This window comes from Pimephales promelas, chromosome 11 (assembly GCF_988280905.1).
Source record: "Pimephales promelas chromosome 11, fPimPro1.hap1.1, whole genome shotgun sequence".
NCBI lineage: Eukaryota > Metazoa > Chordata > Actinopteri > Cypriniformes > Leuciscidae > Pimephales > Pimephales promelas.
The window spans coordinates 26,571,356-26,592,346 of NC_142779.1; the positions used below are offsets into that span (position 1 = coordinate 26,571,356).

Consider the following 20,991-nt stretch of genomic DNA (forward strand, 5'->3'; position numbering starts at 1 on the left):
AAAGTTCAGTCGGACAGAAAAAGCAAGCGTCACGTCATTGACCCGTATACCAGTTTTCTTGTGTGTGCGTGTATATCTCGTGACTGCCGTCTATCGGCTGGATCTGCAACTGCCGTTTCACACACATTTACACATTAATGGGCGCGGCCGGGTGGAATTGGCGGGCGAACGTCTGATTGGTTACTGACGCGCACGAGCAGTAGAGAGATCCGGATTCTGCCTGCAGACCGCACTCACCTCTGATACGTGACAGCAGACTGGTAAGTAAGTACATAAAATATTATACGTGTTATGTATTGATTCATAGAAGTTAGTTACATCTATGTTTAATATTAAAATGAGTCATATCCATGTTATATTAGTCATATCTTAAGCATATTCGCGCAGTCGACCATGAGCCTCGTCATGGCACCCTGGAAACTGAATAATCATTCTTATTAAGGAAAAGTTAGAATAATTAAGAATAAGTATGAACAACCACGCGTTTCAGAAGAATTTTCACATCATTGAGAAAATTAGCTTTTTATAAAGTCTCAATTTGCCATAAATGGACGTTGTGACAGCATTAAATGATCATCTGGTTGAATTTGCAATAAAATCTAACGTTAATTTATGGCCTTAAACACGAAGTCAGAGATCGACATTTTATCATAAAATGCTTTAAGTTACCCTTTGTAGAAAAAGCACAATACCAACAAACAATAGTTAATCGAATGAGGTAACTTACATTCGACGACTCTGTGGTGATTAACTTACTGGGTTTATAGACCATTTCACAAGATGTAAACAACACTGGTCCAGAAGCACTTTTTTAACACTACATAAAAGCTGGGATAAAATACAACCAACAGAACATTTAAAACTGAATCAAAAAAGTTAAACAAACATCTTTAAGATGTTTTCTTTACATGTGAAATAAAGAAAACAGTTACAAACTGAAACAGGAAGTGCTTCTGGACCAGTGTTGTTTACATCTTGTGAAATGGTCACGATTCAAATGCATTTGAAAGTGCGACGAGAAGTTTCGACAGAAATGAATCTCATTCAGCAGGTAAAGTATAGTCAAAGTTTCTGCAAATGTTAAATTTAACGTTACATCTTTTGCTGAAATTGACAAAACAATATTTGGACAGTATACATTTAAACGTGTTTAATAATAATAATAAATAGTTATTACTTAAGGTCAGCTTTACTATAAATAAGTTACAGCATTACATAGAATAGTTTTGTTTGTAATGGTGTTGATGCATCAGAAGTCTTGCAAATTCAAAGAAAATAAGTAACGTTAGCCTAATAACTTTTGTATTGCAAAGTAAGATGGATAGGGACTGCATGGATGTGTAACTTGTTAGATTTATGTATTTGCAAATATTTGTATGCTGTGTTTGTATTATTCTGTTTTTAAAATACTATACCTTCAACTCTGCAGAAACAAGCAATGGAGAGTGTCTCAAGGTGACGCAGGCTAAAGCCTGTGCAAGACGCAGAAGACCACATCAAATCAAGAACTGACAAGGCAAATCTTGAGCAGCGGTACATTGACAGATTTAAAGGTACACCAAATACTCAGGCCTTGTTTACACTGTCAGTGAAATGTGACCCAATTCCGATTTGTTTTGCTCGTGTGACACAGATTAGTTGTGTTCTGTGACGGTGTAAACAGGAAAACGCATGCATTCAGATATTTCTAAATAGGTTTCAGGCCTCATTCATATTTGGAAATAGGCTAAATCAGATTTGTGGCAATGCGACTGTCATGTTAATGTGCAGATTTTCTGAGGCATTAGGCTACGTCTCTGCAATTTAATGATGAGAGAAACCCAGACACACATCTGCAAAGGCAGTGGTTCTCAATCCTTGTCCTGCTTTTTACATTGTAAGCTTCAGAATTTTGCCACTTGCAAAGCAGACAGCCGCACCTCTGCTACTCTGGGCATGTTTTTCCCCCACATGATTTGAATATTAATTTTCAGCTTTGAATTTCTGTTTTATATATATTAGAATTTACAATATTCGTTGACAGCCCTAGTAGGATCATACTGGTGTGATGAGAGCATTTAGTGCGTCACGTGATCATCTGCCAAAAGAGCGCTGTGCGATATCACTTTTAGATTTTGAACTATTAATATATTTCCATGCTCTGCCTTTGTAGAAAGATCGTAGTATTATGCTACAGTGCAAATTATATCAGTTGTAGTTTTGGCACCTCCGTCCTAACATACTGTCCAACATGACGCTCATTCATATCACATGTTTTGAAGAATAGCAGTAGAGTTACGTTCATATGACATTGCAAATCTTCACCATCATGAAAGCTTACGCCGGTTTCACACTGCGCGCGTAAGCAGAGCATAAGCAACGCTTATTTTTTGGCGCCCATGTTAACAGATTATAGCATTCACACCGCATGCAGAGGCGGCGCGGCAGCGCCTAGCGGAAGCAGAGCAGGAGCAGCAGTGCCGCGATCGTTTCAGCGTCCTGTCGATTTTTATATTAAAGTAGGTTCATTATAGTTGCTTATTTTCTGGAAAGTAGAAAGTTGATATAGAGACTTGATGTAGAGCCAAGCACTGTGTGAACCTGAAAACACACTGCATTGTGAGGACAGGACGGTTTACTGGGACATTGTAGTGTATTAGTTATATAGTGTATTAGTTATAAAGGAAACAGGCATGAGATTGTGAACCTGAAAACACACTGCATTGTGAGGACTGGACGGTTTACTGGGACATTGTAGTGTATTAGTTATATAGTGTATTAGTTACAAAGGAGACAGGCATGAGATTGTGAACCTGAAAACACACTGCATTGTGAGGACAGGATGGTTTACTGGGACATTGTAGTGTATTAGTTATATAGTGTATTAGTTATAAAGGAAACAGGCATGAGATTGTGAACCTGAAAACACACTGCATTGTGAGGACTGGACGGTTTACTGGGACATTGTAGTGTATTAGTTATATAGTGTATTAGTTACAAAGGAGACAGGCATGAGATTGTGAACCTGAAAACACACTGCATTGTGAGGACAGGACGGTTCACTGGGACATTGTAGTGTATTAGTTATATAGTGTATTAGTTATAAAGGAAACAGGCATGAGATTGTGAACCTGAAAACACACTGCATTGTGAGGACAGGACGGTTTACTGGGACATTGTAGTCTATTAGTTATATAGTGTATTAGTTATAAAGGAAACAGGCATGAGATTGTGAACCTGAAAACACACTGCATTGTGAGGACAGGACGGTTTACTGGGACATTGTAGTGTATTAGTTATATAGTGTATTAGTTATAAAGGAAACAGGCATGAGATTGTGAACCTGAAAACAGACTGCATTGTGAGGACTGGACGGTTTACTGGTAGGGCTGGGCAAAAAAATCGATTTTTCGATTAATCGTTTTTTAAAATGTGTTTTTCAAAATCGATTCTCAACGGCCACGAATCGATTTTTTTCCATATAAAGGGCTCGCAGACGCGGTGCTGCATCTTCTCGTCTCTCTGCACTAGGCAAGCGGCAAGTAGGGATGCACCGATACCACTTTTTTGGAAAACGAGTACTTGCATTTCAGTACTCACCGATACCGAGTACTTAATAAAAAAAAAAAAAAACATGATTTAAATATTTTTATATACAGGTTTTTAGGTCCTTGATTAAATTACTTGGGTAACACTTTATTTCGATAGTCCACTTTACTAACTATAAGTAACTTTCCAATTACATGTCAACTAACTGTCATTAGAGTATTAGTAGACTAGAGTATTAGTACGATCAGCTTAATATCTGATAACACTTTATTTATTTGGTCCCCCAACAGACATTCAACTGACTATAAGTAACTTGGCAACTACAAGTAAACTTATTCTCCTAATCCAAAGCCATTCACTTTGAAATTGTTCCACACCAGTGATGCACGGGTTGATCCAAAATGAGCGGGTGCCTGCGCCGCGGTCACCCGCGGTTACCCGCAGTTACGGGTCATCCAAAAATATTTTTAATGATATTCGGGTCGCGGTCGGTCAGGTCGTTTGGAAAAAGATGCCAATTAAACCTTTGTATTTATATAGTACTAGATACAATTTTCTATGAAATATATAGGCCGAATTTATTACTTACTGCGCATCATTCGTTACTACGCGGATGCGCAGTATCAGCTGCTCGTGCTCATCACTTCTCTCAGCTGTGGCAACAACATGTCTCAGTTCAGTGAACTGTTAGAGTTACTGGAGTAAAATATAATTCGGGATATTGGTTTATTTCAACTCGGAGGGACTGTCAGGCATGTCTGAAAGTGAGTAACTGTAGTAACTTGTGGATCAGCACTGACGCAAGACGTGAACTGATGCGAATGATTCAGTTCGATTTAGCGTACTGGTTCGACCGGTTCATTAAAAAGAACCGATTCGTTCACGAACCGGCCATGTCTATGATCACTAGTCTGCAGAGAGATGGAGGCGGCAAGAGAAAAGGTGAAGACTGGGGAGTGGAAGCTCCGCAAATACACAAATAGAAAGAGTAAGTGTGGGAGACATTTACCGAAATAATGAAAGATTATGACCAAAGTGCTGCCTTTGTTATATGTAGGCTACGTCTTCTTGCGATGCCGTGTTGTTACACGTTTATGGCCCAATGACGCTACGATGAGCATGTACTACTTTTAAAAAATACGGTCAGGAAGAGGGTCGGGTACAATATTTTCTTACTTTTTTTGCGGTCCGAGTAGCGGGCGGGTAGTTGAAAACGTTGGTAGTGTGCGGGTTGTTTATACATTGACCCGCGCATCACTGTTCCACACGGCTGACATGTCTCCCCATCTCCCCGCTCTGAGCTGCAGCCGGAGCCTGGGGGTGGGCACTCGGCGCCTGTGATTAACCCATTTCTCAGAACATGGTATCGGTCCCCGGTATCGGGGGACTTTTAACGAGTACGAGTACTTTAGAAAATGTGGTATCGAGGCCGATACCAGATACCGGTATCGGTGCATCCCTAGCGGCAAGCGTTGCAGCTGTCGATACACGCACGCGTTTAGCAGTCAGGACATGACGGAATATTCACTTAACAATCGGGCCAGCATTGCATCGTAACTAACGTTTATCATTTTCATGTCTTTCTAAGTTTTATAAGCAATGTTAAACCATCCCGTGCTCGCGCACTCTCAGAGATGTCTTTCACTGCGTGCACAGTACAGCCTAAATCTGCCTCACAAACAGCTCGCCAGAAACAAAAGTTTTATCCCTGGATTATATCACTTTAACAGTTAAAACACGCGACATTATGTCAACTCTGGTCTTGGTGAGTAACCTCGTATAGACAGTCGGTAATGTCTTAAATTAGCATTAAACGCGTGTGACAAAGTTAATGAAACAGTAATGGATTCGCACACTAGTTATTAAAGTGAACGCAGCCATTTGTGTCGGTCATTAATTCTGTTGTCATAACAACAGAATATAGTATTAATTGTAAGCAATCAGAATTAATAGCCTTTGTATTTAATTCAGTCTGGACTAAAAAGACTATCCAGTGTTATTTTACATTGGATTTACTTTATTCAGTTTCTGTAGTATTTCTGACATACCCAAAAAACTACCCCAAAATGTCTCTTAATTTGTGTCTTTATTCTATTGTATTTATTTGTGCTACTTTTTTCAATTTAATTCAAAGATTGAAATCAAGCTTCCATACATAAACTCTTAAAACAAAAATAAACAAAAAAAATTACATTACCATTTAGGTAAGATCAATTTAAAAAAATGTCTAAATATTTATATATTTATTTATCTATATCTATCTTAAACATAAAATAACATGATACTGTTTGATCAAGCTGTGCGACTGTTTTGACTTTTTTTGCATATTGCATCAAAATCCTGTTTATTCTTTGTATGCATTTAGTGTACCTAAAATAAAAAGAGTTTTATATACAGGTTTATGGCTCTTAATTTCCTTGTATTAATTAACCACTAGTAAACTTATGTCCACTGTTCTTTTTTATAAATATAGGATTTGTATTACATCTATTACATCATTATAGTCGAATCGAGAATCAAATCAGGAATCGAGAATCGAAATCGAAAATTGAATCGAGAATCGAAATCGAATCGAACTGAGAGCTTGTGAATCGAAATCGAATCGAAATTGAAATGTGAATCGATACCCAGCCCTATTTACTGGGACATTGTAGTGTATTAGTTATATAGTGTATTAGTTATATAGGAGACAGGCATGAGATTGTGAACCTGAAAACACACTGCATTGTGAGGACAGGACGGTTTACTGGGACATTGTAGTGTATTAGTTATATAGTGTATTAGTTACAAAGGAGACAGGCATGAGATTGTGAACCTGAAAACACACTGCATTGTGAGGACAGGACGGTTTACTGGGACATTGTAGTGTATTAGTTATATAGTGTATTAGTTACAAAGGAGACAGGCATGAGATTGTGAACCTGAAAACACACTGCATTGTGAGGACTGGACGGTTTACTGGGACATTGTAGTGTATTAGTTATATAGTGTATTAGTTACAAAGGAGACAGGCATGAGATTGTGAACCTGAAAACACACTGCATTGTGAGGACTGGACGGTTTACTGGGACATTGTAGTGTATTAGTTATATAGTGTATTAGTTACAAAGGAGACAGGCATGAGATTGTGAACCTGAAAACACACTGCATTGTGAGGACTGGACGGTTTACTGGGACATTGTAGTGTATTAGTTATATAGTGTATTAGTTACAAAGGAGACAGGCATGAGATTGTGAACCTGAAAACACACTGCATTGTGAGGACAGGACGGTTTACTGGGACATTGTAGTGTATTAGTTATATAGTGTATTAGTTATAAAGGAGACAGGCATGAGATTGTGAACCTGAAAACACACTGCATTGTGAGGACAGGACGGTTTACTGGGACATTGTAGTCTATTAGTTATATAGTGTATTAGTTATATAGGAAACAGGCATGAGATTGTGAACCTGAAAACACACTGCATTGTGAGGACTGGACGGTTTACTGGGACATTGTAGTGTATTAGTTATATAGTGTATTAGTTATATAGGAAACAGGCATGAGATTGTGAACCTGAAAACACACTGCATTGTGAGGACAGGACGGTTTACTGGGACATTGTAGTCTATTAGTTATATAGTGTATTAGTTATAAAGAAGACAGGCATGAGATTGTGAACCTGAAAACACACTGCATTGTGAGGACTGGACGGTTTACTGGGACATTGTAGTAGGGCTGGACGATTAACCGAAAAATAATCGAAACCGAAATTCAGAGCCTATAACCGACATGATTTTACCATGTCGGTTATTTCGGTTTTTGAATACTATTAATATATCCGCCCACTGTGTGTTAACGTATTTTCCCCTTAAAACATAGTAGTCATTTCCCAGTTCATTTACAGATATCAGCTGCTTGAATGACAATTGCTGATGTTATTGGATATTCAGGTAAGATTCTCAATTTATTGAGTTAACGGATGCTCTGAGGTAAAGTTTTCAGACTGCAGACTCGGCAACAATTGTATATTGTAATCATAACATAGAACAGACATTATTATCTTCTTCATTTCATGTCATTAAACATAACAATATTGCTGGCCATACACTGATGAGAAAGTGCGCGTCCGGTGTGCGATAGCTACCTGGAGATGTCCTAGACGCGGCGCGGCGCTGCGCTTCTCGTCCGGTGTACGATCCCCTTTACACTCATGGGACACCGCAATTCACAAAAGTTAATTATTTGCATGTGTGTCAAAGTCTCGGTAGGTAAACATATCATTCACGTGCTGTGCTGATGGGCTGTTCTAACATCTGCTTTTCTGAGCGCGTTCACCCGACACGCAGGAACTAAAAGCCTGTCACAGCGCCTGCATAACTTGCTGGACTAATCTTACGAGTCTTATTGCGCTGATACTGTCAAATACACACAAGGTTTACATAAACAAAGTTGGTTATGTCTAAAGTGAAAGCAAAAAGAGAAAATCTGCTTGTCAAATGCATGTATATTAGACGCATCAAGTGATGCGTTCACGTGCAGTTCCTAAAGAGACAGCAATAATATGCTGCCGCTTGTCCTTAAAGAGATACTGCTCCCAGAAATAAAAATTCTGTTATTATTTACTCACTCTAATGTTGTTCCAAACCTGTATTCATTTCTTTCTTGTGCTTAAATATACTTTGGAAGTCACTGGAGTACAGCAACTGTTTGGTTAGCCTCATTCTTCCAAATAACTTTTATAATTTCAACAGAAGAAAGAAACTTAAGAGAGTAATAAATGATGACAATTAAATTTTTTGGGAGACCGATCCCGTTAATATTAATAAAACAACAAAACACAGAGGAGAGGAAATCACTCACTGCTCTTGACTGAGAACTTTAATAGAAGCTTTAATAAGCTTTTTTTGCACTTAAAAAGTAAAATAAAAAAAATTCCAGTATCGGCATCGGGCAAAATTAGTTTGAAAATATCGGCATATCGAATATCGGCCAATGCACTTCCACGCTTCAGAGTTACGTCTTTCGCGTAACACAATATTGACTAAATAAAAGGGTTGCAAAAAGTTTTTAATAACAGGGTGCCAATAATTATGGCCAGAGTGTTTTGGAGAAAAACATTTATTTCATAGTGTGATTTACCCCCACTTTCAATTCTTTTGCTTCAATGAAAGGTTAGAATTTTGCCAATTTTTTGACTGGAAGATCAAAAGGATAAACAATGGGGGGGGGGGGGGGGGGGGGGGAAGAATCTATTTTTTGACATTTGTGAATCGATTCAGGATCATCCATGTCCGCATCGCAATGCATCGAGAATTGTTTTTTTCCCTACCCCTAGTTTTAAAGCCTTGCAAGTTAACCTTTTTATTCACATGCTGATATAACATGTGCTTAAGCTGTCAAATACACAGGGTTTACATAAACATCATAGTTTATATCTTAATTGAATGTAAACACTAGATCAGTGGGTTGTTCATCATATATATTATATATATATCTATCCTCAGGCCGGGCCCTTGATCTAGAGACGTGCACTCCCAACACAGTAGAGTGCGGCGTGTGACTAGATCTGATGGCCGAGTGTCGGCGGTAATGTGCTCACTCTGTGTGTGCGGGAAAATAAAACGATTTGTGGTACTCCCACAAACTAGAAATATCTATGAATAAAAAATAAAACTAATAGATTTTTATTCACCTGTTGCAGAAAAGCAACAGAAGGAACCACTAAAACAAAATAGAAACAATTTACAGGCTAGAGTTTCTATTTATAACATGTTGCAGCGATGAGTGATGTAGATAATCACAGACATACAGTATGTGTTGATTTCTTGAACGCAATGGCTAATCAGAAGCATTTATGATAGACTACCCTCACCACTCAAAACAGACTTTTTGTTTAGTGTGAATTCTGTATGCTGGCAAATCCTCTAATTATAACAAACAAAGTGTGGATATTATGAAAGATTCATTGTGCAGTCAGCTTCATTGATAATAACAGAGAACTGTGAGCTTTTTACGAGCAAAAGCAACTTGTGCTTAAAAAAAGGGAAAATCGAGAATCGAACCGTGACCTTAGAATCCAAAATGTAATCGAATTGAGAATTTGGAGAATCGTGACACCCTACAAAGGATGAAATTACTCTAATTTAAAAGTGAAAATGAAGTGCACACCAGCTTTTAATAAGCTTTTTAGCGCTAAATCAGGGCACAAAAACAAAACAGTGCTGCTTCGCACGGCCGCACCAAAGGGCATGCCCATGCAAATGCAATGCATTTTACTTTTAATTAAAAAAAAAGCCTTTAAATTAGCGATTTAAAACCCCCCGCCGGTGATACTGGTATTACTAGTGTCACATGTCGATTAACCGGTGGGAAAATATCCTCACTGTTACTTCCCTAATAGGTGTAACGCATGTCACAGTGCAAGTGTTAGAATGGTAAGACAATGAGGCTCTTAATATGTTTTTTTTTAATCTTTCAGGACGAGGAGTGTTCACCAAGCACTTAATTTTAAAAGGGGATTTTGTGGTTGAGTATAGAGGCCTACTGACACGGGAACAAGAATCCTCTGGAGTGTTTCTTTTTGACTTTCCATGGAAAGGACAAATGTGGTGGTAATTAATTTTTATCCTTGATTGTAATACATTGATAATGCATTCTAATACATGCATAGCATAATGAAAAAAGTTGCAATATGGGCCCTGTCACAAATGGCATCCTTCATGTTCACATGCATCTTGAAGGCTTACAATGGCTGGCACGTGTCCGTTAAGTCCACAAGACGTAGGGTTGTCCCATTTGTAATTTTCTCGCAATTTCCCACTTTGCGGCTGCTGTGCGTCCTCGATTTGCTCTTCTGTCGAGCCTGTGAGCTTCCCTGCAGACTTCAACCTGACAGTCAAAGCAGAATTACATCATGAATGTGTGGAGTCTGAGGAAGACCGCAAGGGCTTAAGGTGCCATTTGGGACAGGGCCAATGTTCAACATGTGTAGAGTCGATCTCTGTCGATCTCTGACTTCGTGTTTGTTTTTGCTTCTCCCTCCAGAAGATGAAGTTTTTACATGTTCATCTTCAAACATCAATGTCAGGTTCTTATTTTTGTCATTTTATTTATAATGATATGGACCTTTTTTATGCAGCATGGATGCCTCGGAGGAGGATGGAAGCTTGGGAAGGCTTGTGAATGACAGTCAAAAACCTAACTGCAACATGAAGGTTGTGACTGTCAATAACAGCCCACACTTGTGCCTTTTTGCTATTTTGGATATTTTTCCTGAGGAAGAAGTCACCTACAATTACGGCCCATCTGGATGGCCGTGGAGATCCCAGGTAAAGAATGTTCTCCCCCAATATGCAACAGAGCATTTCCTCAAAGTATTTTCACAGTATAGACAATGTAGGAATGTTGTTGTGTACACATCTGTCTATATTCATTATTTTACAGAGTAACTACTGTCACAGCTCAGACGTCCGAATAACATTTTCATGAAAAAAGATTTCCTTTACATCAAACTTCAGTGTCTGAAATGTGTTAATATTGAATTTTAGGTTATCTTGTGTTTCTTACTCAGTTTTCCTTATTTGTTATATCCTTAAAACAAGTATTGCTCATAATTTAAATAATAATTTAAATAATCATAATTTAAATACAAATAAGGTTTATTCAATTAATATGTTAAATGGAAAAACTAAAACAATAAATGTAAACAGTAAAAAATTGATGTTACAAAACCATTTAACTTTAGTGTTTGTGCTCATGTGAGTATTTGAATATCCAGTGTGTTCATTTTACATTATGACCATAGAAAAATAGTATAGAAACAGTAAAGTTTTGTGTTGAAGGCAAAAGTGTTCAGACGTAGTTTCAGTTTGTTGCCACAACAAGACTTCTATGTTTGGTGTTTTGTTACAGCTTCTTTAGCTCCAGCAAATGTCGTACAACTGTATTTATTTTCCTTCTCTCCTTTACAGATGAATACAGACATTGCAGACACACCATCCTGTCTGGCAGAAGCAAGTGCTGAACAGGTATTGTGTAGTTTTGTAAGAGACATTAATTATTATATCAGGTGGATTTTTATATTAATAAAGTATGTTCATTATGTAAGGGTTAATGCCCGACGAGGTGTCCATTGTCAGGTTTTAATGGACGACGGCGAGGCGTAAACCGGCCGACGCGCAGCGGAGAACGGTTGCCTCCGCCGAAGTCCATTAAAACCTGACAATGGACACCTCGTCGGGCATTAACCCGCTTATACCATGGTCACTTGCCAAATAAAACATTTTTAAAACATTAGTTTATATTTTAATTGGGCTAAATCTAGTTTTTACAAATAATAACTTGACTGACTGTTTATCTAGCAACCAGAGATATTTATAGTCCGCTCAGCTCGTATCCCTTCAGGTTCACAAATGCATTTTTTTTTCATGAAACACAAAGGTAGGCATAGTTTTTTTTATTACACATAAAACAATTAATCAAACAACAATAAAAAAACAATTAGCTCTGAGCTCCAGCGATTTGCGCTTAACGTTATAGAGTAGGGTTGTGCCGATCGACGATAGTATCGTGTATCGACGATCGTCTGACATATCGCCGATGGCAGATGCCTTTGACGATATCAATACGATAATTGGATATTAAATTATTATTATTAGGCCTATTATTATTATTATGAAGCTAGTATTGTTATTTAAATGAATATTAGGAACTACAATTAATTTGCCTTGCCTAAATTTACAATGACATCACCTCATAACAATTGCAACAACACACGCACTAATGAGGACTCCTCTAAGAGAATGTTTTTAAAACAGACTAAAAAACATCCCACATCAAAATTTAATTGCAAGGTGATCCATTCACAAATGATCAAGTGTGCTCGTTTTAACAGACGCAAAATTCAATTTCCTACAATCCAAGATGAAAACGGCATCGTTGTTCGTCAGTATTTGTTTCCGTAACACATTAACAAAACGTTTAATGACACTAACACTAAAAACAATACAATTACTAAATAGTATTAATAATAATATCACTAAAATAGTATTATAGTTAGTTACCGTTATCATCGTCGTCTCTGAGGGAACGCAGCGTTAATGCAGATGCCGAAAGCAGTCCGTTTTTACTTTCACTTTCAGAGATTGAGCGCGTTTACATGCAACGACGTTCTTAACCTGATTATGTTGAATAAACTTGACAATGCATGTGGTCATGTTTACGTTTCCTTTATCAGAGTCAAGTCAAGTATAAGTATAAACCGATCGACTCAGCTAGACGTTTGGCCCTTGCTCTTGTTTCTATCGGCATTTAAAACACATTAACCCGCGTACTTCGTGCTTACTGAAGTGCGCATGTGAAGTGCGCAGAGAGCGCACTGGTGGGCACATATCGCAAACTCCGACTTTTTCTGACCCAAGAAATTATTAAAACGTGTTTTCATCTCGTGCAGAAATAGACCCTAGTCAAAATGCTGAATGTAACGGCATGAGAATAGGCTAATGTGTCCGTAAATTTCCCGTTGACAAACAAACGGATTAGGATCTCTTTTTTTTACTTCACTATACCAGGAAATAACCTGATTTAATAAACACTCCACCTTTGCTAGCAAAATAGAAAAAAGATTCTCGTATATAAAACGAAGTAGGCTAATAAAACAAGCAAATTTGAGTAGGCTAAATAATCAAGTTAATAATCAAATAAGTTAGCCCCGCCCCCTCACGATAATATCGTGTATCGCCGATCTCACAGGCTGACGATAGGACGATATGAAAATGGAGCATATCGCCCAACACTATTATAGAGGGCAATAAATTAATCAGATCAAAGAGAGGGTCATTTGCCTCAGGCTCCTTAGGCTTGAAACGCTGTAACGTTCAGCCTTCTCCTGCCTTGGTTGTCTGGACAGCTGCGTAAAACTCCCGCAGGGTCTCATTCAGGGGTGCGTTTCCCGAAAGCATCGTTATCCAACTATGGTCGCAAGTTACGTCGTTACCAATAGAGTTCAATGGAGCAGAGCAGCAGCGGTGTAATTTTCTCCGTTTTATTTACATTTTTTCTTTCTTCAGCATACCAGTCGTCAAAGTTACCATATTCTCCATAAATGTTAAAAGAAATAGCACGAAGTCGCTCATTGTTGTATTAGGCTATAATATCTAACGTTAGATGATAGAGCATGTGACTGCCTGTTGCTATGGTTACTCACAGCTGTTGTAGGCAGCGCATTTATTTATTCATTTCGAATGGTAAACAGGCAGTTTCACCAGAACTACTTTACTAGGTGTCCTCTATCACTTTTTAACAGACACCCTGCAGCCAATCAGAATCGAGTATTCACCCAGACCATGGTATAAAGTTGCTTATTTTCTGGAAAGTAGAAAGTTGATATAGAGACTTGATGTAGAGCCAAGCACTGTGTGAACCTGAAAACACACTGCATTGTGAGGACAGGACGGTTTACTGGGACATTGTAGTGTATTAGTTATATAGTGTATTAGTTATATAGGAAACAGGCATGAGATTGTGAACCTGAAAACACACTGCATTGTGAGGACAGGACGGTTTACTGGGACATTGTAGTCTATTAGTTATATAGTGTATTAGTTATAAAGGAAACAGGCATGAGATTGTGAACCTGAAAACACACTGCATTGTGAGGACAGGACGGTTTACTGGGACATTGTAGTCTATTAGTTATATAGTGTATTAGTTATAAAGGAAACAGGCATGAGATTGTGAACCTGAAAACACACTGCATTGTGAGGACAGGACGGTTTACTGGGACATTGTAGTAGGGCTGGACGATTAACCGAAAAATAATCGAAACCGAAATTCGGAGCCTATAACCGACATGATTTTACCATGTCGGTTATTTCGGTTTTTGAATACTATTAATATATCCGCCCACTGTGTGTTAACGTATTTTCCCCTTAAAACATAGTAGTCACGTCACTCCACCCCGTCCAGTCTGCAACATTGAAACAACATGAGCCCCTTTCATACAGCGCGTTGATCCCGAGAAATGCCAGAACAAACACCTGTGTGAACGCAAACACGGCCCGGGATTGGTGCCGCTAGGTTGGGGACAGAGTAACAATTGCTGTGTTCAGTCCATGGTTCAGTCACGGAGCGCACGCTGTGTGAACTAAAGCCGTAGCCTAATCAATGTCGCGTTGCAGCCTAATGATGTTGTTTAAGCCGGGATCCTTCGCCAGCGTGAAACGGTACGTAATGCGCAGGTTTATGATAGAATCAGAGAAAAACAAATGCACAAGCGTGGTTTTTCGAAAAAGAAATCGCAACTCATAAGCAAACTATAGACGCTGCTGAGACGCTGCTGAAACTATAGACGCTGCTGAGATGTCACGTGTCTTTGCGGGTTGTGTGTGAATGCACTCTCTGATTCCTAGAATACTCAGTCAACTCAGCAACAGGAGCTGCTTGAACCAAAGAAACACACGAAAAAAAAAGAGAGACTGACAAACGCCCAGCAACAAGTGCCTCCACTCCACAAAGCAGCTTTCGATAACACAAGCATTTACAGATGCTATACAATATGAAAAGGATTAGTTTTTTAGTTTTATACAAGTTGTATTTTACTTTTTAGATGGCAATATTTACAATAATTTATTTTATTTACAGAATAACTATTTTCTACATTTTTTTTTAAATATTTAATAAGCATTAAAAGCTATCTGTTTGTTTCCTTAGTTTAGAATCTCAATGATTATGCAGTCTTTCATTAGAAAAAAATACATACATATTTACAGAATAAGCCTTGCCAGTGACCTGAGAAAGCAAAAAAATTAAAATAATCGTAATCGAGGTGACTTGTTCAATTGACCCTTCGCTAAGCCCCGCCCTCCCTAGTTACTGTTGCTACGCCTGTCAAGCTTTCGCGACTGGCCCATCTATTATAGTGTGGATGCACCCGGTATCAGACATTTCAATGAGATAATTAGTAATTTTCGGCGAACAAGTGAAATATCTGAGAGAGCAAGACAAAATGGACTACAGTATGCATTCGAGGGATATATTCACGACATTATATGCAGCCGATTAGAGAATAATTTCTTAAAAATTGAAGTTAAAGCCTAACGTAACAGTCCCAGCGCAAGCAGCAGCGCCTCATACGCTGACCGGGGGAAACACAAATTGAGTAACAGCTATGTTCATACACAGCAGGGTATGTGAAAATAATCGTAATAATTATAAATCAAACAGCTTATCAATAAATCTTGTGGAATAACACTAATACCGGGAGAGCCGCGATCGGATTGGGTTAAGTTAGCAGTAAGGGGTAACGTTAGTAGGACGTCGATTAACAAAATGCTGAAATATATTTTAAAGTATGTCAGTGAGCCTTTGTCTTGTCTCTTAATCGTCTTATTTTACGTTATCATTATGACCAAAGAACCGTCAATATTTCCAAGCAATAATAGGTGTTTTTGTTAAGCATGTCGACATTTACCAGAATGGGTCTCGCACATAGATGCTAGATCACGCCAATCATTTCTCCCCATGGCTTTTAGATTTTCTGGAAGGAAAACTATTCCTCTCCCCGTCCAAACTTTTAGTATACCGGTATCAGATTTGCACAATCCATACGCACAATGCTTCAGCATGTTCCCTCGTTCGAAAGCTTGCCAGACCTCCCGCGCATAGTTACGATTGCTACGACATGATTGGCCAGTGGCGGTTTTAGGGCGTGGCTTAGCGAAGGGTCAATTAATCGTGATTATGATTTTAGCCAAAATCGTTACAGCCCTACATTGTAGTGTATTAGTTATATAGTGTATTAGTTATAAAGGAAACAGGCATGAGATTGTGAACCTGAAAACACACTGCATTGTGAGGACAGGACGGTTTACTGGGACATTGTAGTGTATTAGTTATATAGTGTATTAGTTACAAAGGAGACAGGCATGAGATTGTGAACCTGAAAACACACTGCATTGTGAGGACAGGACGGTTCACTGGGACATTGTAGTGTATTAGTTATATAGTGTATTAGTTATAAAGGAAACAGGCATGAGATTGTGAACCTGAAAACACACTGCATTGTGAGGACAGGACGGTTTACTGGGACATTGTAGTCTATTAGTTATATAGTGTATTAGTTACAAAGGAGACAGGCATGAGATTGTGAACCTGAAAACACACTGCATTGTGAGGACAGGACGGTTTACTGGGACATTGTAGTGTATTAGTTATATAGTGTATTAGTTATAAAGGAAACAGGCATGAGATTGTGAACCTGAAAACACACTGCATTGTGAGGACAGGACGGTTTACTGGGACATTGTAGTGTATTAGTTATATAGTGTATTAGTTACAAAGGAGACAGGCATGAGATTGTGAACCTGAAAACACACTGCATTGTGAGGACAGGACGGTTCACTGGGACATTGTAGTGTATTAGTTATATAGTGTATTAGTTATAAAGGAAACAGGCATGAGATTGTGAACCTGAAAACACACTGCATTGTGAGGACAGGACGGTTTACTGGGACATTGTAGTCTATTAGTTATATAGTGTATTAGTTATAAAGGAAACAGGCATGAGATTGTGAACCTGAAAACACACTGCATTGTGAGGACAGGACGGTTTACTGGGACATTGTAGTGTATTAGTTATATAGTGTATTAGTTACAAAGGAAACAGGCATGAGATTGTGAACCTGAAAACACACTGCATTGTGAGGACAGGACGGTTTACTGGGACATTGTAGTGTATTAGTTATATAGTGTATTAGTTATAAAGGAAACAGGCATGAGATTGTGAACCTGAAAACACACTGCATTGTGAGGACAGGACGGTTTACTGGGACATTGTAGTGTATTAGTTATATAGTGTATTAGTTATAAAGGAGACAGGCATGAGATTGTGAACCTGAAAACACACTGCATTGTGAGGACAGGACGGTTTACTGGGACATTGTAGTCTATTAGTTATATAGTGTATTAGTTACAAAGGAGACAGGCATGAGATTGTGAACCTGAAAACACACTGCATTGTGAGGACAGGACGGTTTACTGGGACATTGTAGTGTATTAGTTATATAGTGTATTAGTTATAAAGGAAACAGGCATGAGATTGTGAACCTGAAAACACACTGCATTGTGAGGACAGGACGGTTTACTGGGACATTGTAGTGTATTAGTTATATAGTGTATTAGTTATAAAGGAAACAGGCATGAGATTGTGAACCTGAAAACACACTGCATTGTGAGGACAGGACGGTTTACTGGGACATTGTAGTGTATTAGTTATATAGTGTATTAGTTATAAAGGAAACAGGCATGAGATTGTGAACCTGAAAACACACTGCATTGTGAGGACAGGACGGTTTACTGGGACATTGTACACTGTAAAAATGAAAACGACTGAATCTGTTAAATCTAATCAATAAATTTGAGGCAACAGATTACGATCAATATTATTAATTAAATTTAACAAATTAGAATGGAGTAATAATTAACCAAACATATTAATTAAAAGTTAACCATTTAAATTGCGTAAAATGTACACATTTTTCTAAACAAAAACATCGGAATAACAGACTGACATCAAAGATGAATTACTGGAGCGTATTATTTGTTATTACATCTGGAGCGTATTATTTGTTTTGCAAAAATCCACGACTCCCGGATCACTGGGGGGTTGGGGGGATTTTTAAACATTAAGTCCACTCAATCTGCCATACTTGCTGACTGCAGCTTTAACTAAACTAATTTTCTGCAAATAAATATGTACTGATGGTTTGAGAGTGATGTTCACTACTGTTGTTTTACATGCGGGCAGCTTATGATCCTGTGTTTTCAGCTGGATACACGGTAAATTAAACAAGCTGTTCTAAGATGCTGTATCATGAGCTGTATGCTTGTAAATAAAGTCAGCGCTACGCTTCCCTCTGAATCCACTAATGCATCGCATCCTTCTTGCCATGCATCACGTCACTTAAACAGCTTTAAACTTTCAGACTTGGCTCTGTTTAGAATCAACATGAACTGTTTTTAACTTGTCTATTTTTGTTCATAAAATGTCATAAAAATGCATGTATTATTACAGTTGAATGCATTATGTAACATTTTGTGAACCCAATTGTAACTCTTTGTAACTTGTAACTGATTTTTTTTTAAGTTTTAAATGTTAAACATTTCACATTGCAATGTTTTCTTGTTTTTATCTTTCTTGTTTTTAGTGACTGAAAGCGTTGAACATCGTGGGAAGAAGAGAATGTGGACAAAAGCAGAAGTTGCTGCTGTGATGCGGCATTTTAAAGTGCACATAGCTAAAGGAAATTTGGCCACAAAATCTGAGTGTCTTCAATGCAAATCTGCTGAAGAGCATGTGCTACAAAGCCGGTCAGTACAAAACATTAGGGATTTTGTGAGAAATAGAGGAATAACAGCCAAAAGGAGAAGTCAGTTTGAAAGTGCATGCCAATTACTTTCCAGTGTATAGAGTGGTGTGATGCCAATTACTTTCCAGTGTATAGAGTGGTGTGATTCCCATTACTTTCCAGTGTACAGAGTGGCGTCATGCCAATTACTTTCCAGTGTATAGAGTGGTGGGATGCCAATTACTTTCCAGTGTATAGAGTGGCGTGATGCCAATTACTTTCCAGTGTACAGAGTGGCGTGATGCCAATTACTTTCCAGTGTACAGAGTGGCTGTAGTGGCCACTCTGTACACTGGAAAGTAATTGGCATCAGCCACTCTATAAACTGGAAAGTAATTGGCATTACGCCACTCTGTACACTGGAAAGTAATTGGCATTATGCCACTCTGTACACTGGAAAGTAATTGGCATTATGCCACTCTGTACAAAACAAATTTCCTATTTGGACAAAGTATACCTAACCTAACTTCCTGGTTACCGACATTCTTCACTCAATCTTCTTTTGTGTTCAGCAGAAGAAAGAAACTCATACAGGTTTGTAACAACTTAAAAGTGAGAAAATGATTTTTAGGTAAATTACATTTTTGGGTAAACCCTTCAATTGTAGTTATCTGCATTTTTTGTAAGAAAACAAATGTATTGCTGTTTGCATTGTTTTAACGCACTTCAAAAATTAAATACAAGATATTAACATTATTAAAATTTGTGATTTTTTTTTTTTTTTACTTGCTCAACTGCTTATGTTTGTAACAACTTAAAAGTGAGTAAATGATTTTTAAGTAAATGAATTTTTTGGGTAAACCCTTCAATTGTAGTATCTGCATTGTTTGCAAGAAAACAAATGTATTGCTGTTTGCATTGTTTTAATGCACTTCAAATATTAAATACAAGATATTAACATTATTAAAATTTGTGATTTTTTATTTTTTTTCTTGCTCAACTGCTTAGTTGCCACCCCTCAGAGGCCTCTTTAATGGAGGGCAGGTATTGTTTCTTTATTACATAGATTGTCACTCGGCGCACAGTTACATTGTTAGCCAACGGACTGTCTTTGAGCAAGTCATTAAACTGTTCATTCAACGAAAACGTTAAAAAAGCTGATTCCTTAAATGATACATTAAATGAAACAAGGTGTTAATTATTTTTTAACTTTGAGCTCCATTTTACAAGGCTCAGCTGGCCAGCAATGCTTCACTTTTGGGCAAAGCTGAAGGCATGCTTCACTTAGTAGAGACCAATGGCGTTGATTCAATGCGTGACTCGCTGCTTTCCCGCACGGCTTCCTCGCGCTGTGTAATGCTGATCAGCGCTGACACCATTCATGGTAAATACCCTTACACGTTAAAATATGATATAACAAATATTCCACTTTCCTTGGAAATGGCAACCTTTTCAAGAATATACATGACTTCAAGGACGCATGTGCTCAGCCGATCACATTCACTGTCTCTTTAGGCTTAAGTCCAAATTCACGAAGCCTCTGTACAAATCACCATGATAAACAGTCTTGTTATCATTAACTTATTTAACATTCAATACACATAGTACGAACTATGAAAAGAAAATGCGGTTAGCGGTTGCTGCAGTTATTTGCATTTCTCTGCAGTTGGCCTGTCAGTAGCACAGAACTGCAATATTAGGGTTATCGCGACAGCCCTAATTGAAAGTCTGTTCAACCAAAACTGTGATGCTTCAAAACATTTATAAAGAGATGGTAAAACAAATTCATATGAATTGAGTGGTTTAATCCAGTCTTCTGATGAGACACCATGACTTAACCGATTTAATTCAGGCTTTTATTCACATACAAACATTGATCAGTAAATATACACTAGAGCTCAACTGTATCTGCTTGATGCACAGGAATGAACCTCTTTAAATTAAGGAGACGTGGATAGGTTAAGGTCAGAGTAATGGAAGTTAATGTTGATGTTTGCAAAGTGTCAGAAAAAGCAGCTGTACCTTGTCATCTTCTCATTCTGACATTATTCATGGGTCATAGTCGCGTGACTTTTTTGTGGCCGCCATCTTTAGGACCTTTGCGTTAAATTGCATAACTTCTCCCTGGTGATCGG

The 20,991-nt window shown here is 38.1% G+C and overlaps 2 protein-coding genes across 3 annotated transcripts in view; both read left to right on the top strand.

Moving 5' to 3' along the window:
* The window catches only part of socs5b (suppressor of cytokine signaling 5b), a 43,658-nt gene that overhangs the window by 16,007 nt on the left and 6,660 nt on the right, over positions 1–20,991 (top strand). The window lies entirely within an intron of this gene.
* LOC148977199 (N-lysine methyltransferase KMT5A-A-like) lies at positions 116–19,197 on the top strand. 2 transcript variants are annotated; one of them, XM_089117233.1, is made up of 6 exons: positions 116–260; positions 1,430–1,553; positions 9,991–10,123; positions 10,651–10,840; positions 11,483–11,539; positions 18,716–19,197. In XM_089117233.1, the coding sequence occupies exons 3-6, from the start codon at positions 10,116–10,118 to the stop codon at positions 18,716–18,718; spliced, it is 258 nt and encodes an 85-aa protein (XP_088973359.1). In that variant the 5' UTR covers positions 116–260; positions 1,430–1,553; positions 9,991–10,115; the 3' UTR covers positions 18,719–19,197. The 2 variants fall into 2 exon arrangements, with proteins under 2 accessions (XP_088973359.1, XP_088973360.1); XM_089117234.1 differs by having other exon boundaries at positions 178–264.

What these genes read in the sequence shown, in the direction of transcription:
- LOC148977199 (XM_089117233.1), top strand. An exon ending in GATGGCCGTGGAGATCCCAG is followed by an intron (nt 10,841 to 11,482) that starts GTAAAGAATGTT and finishes TCTCCTTTACAG; the next exon opens with ATGAATACAGACATTGCAGA.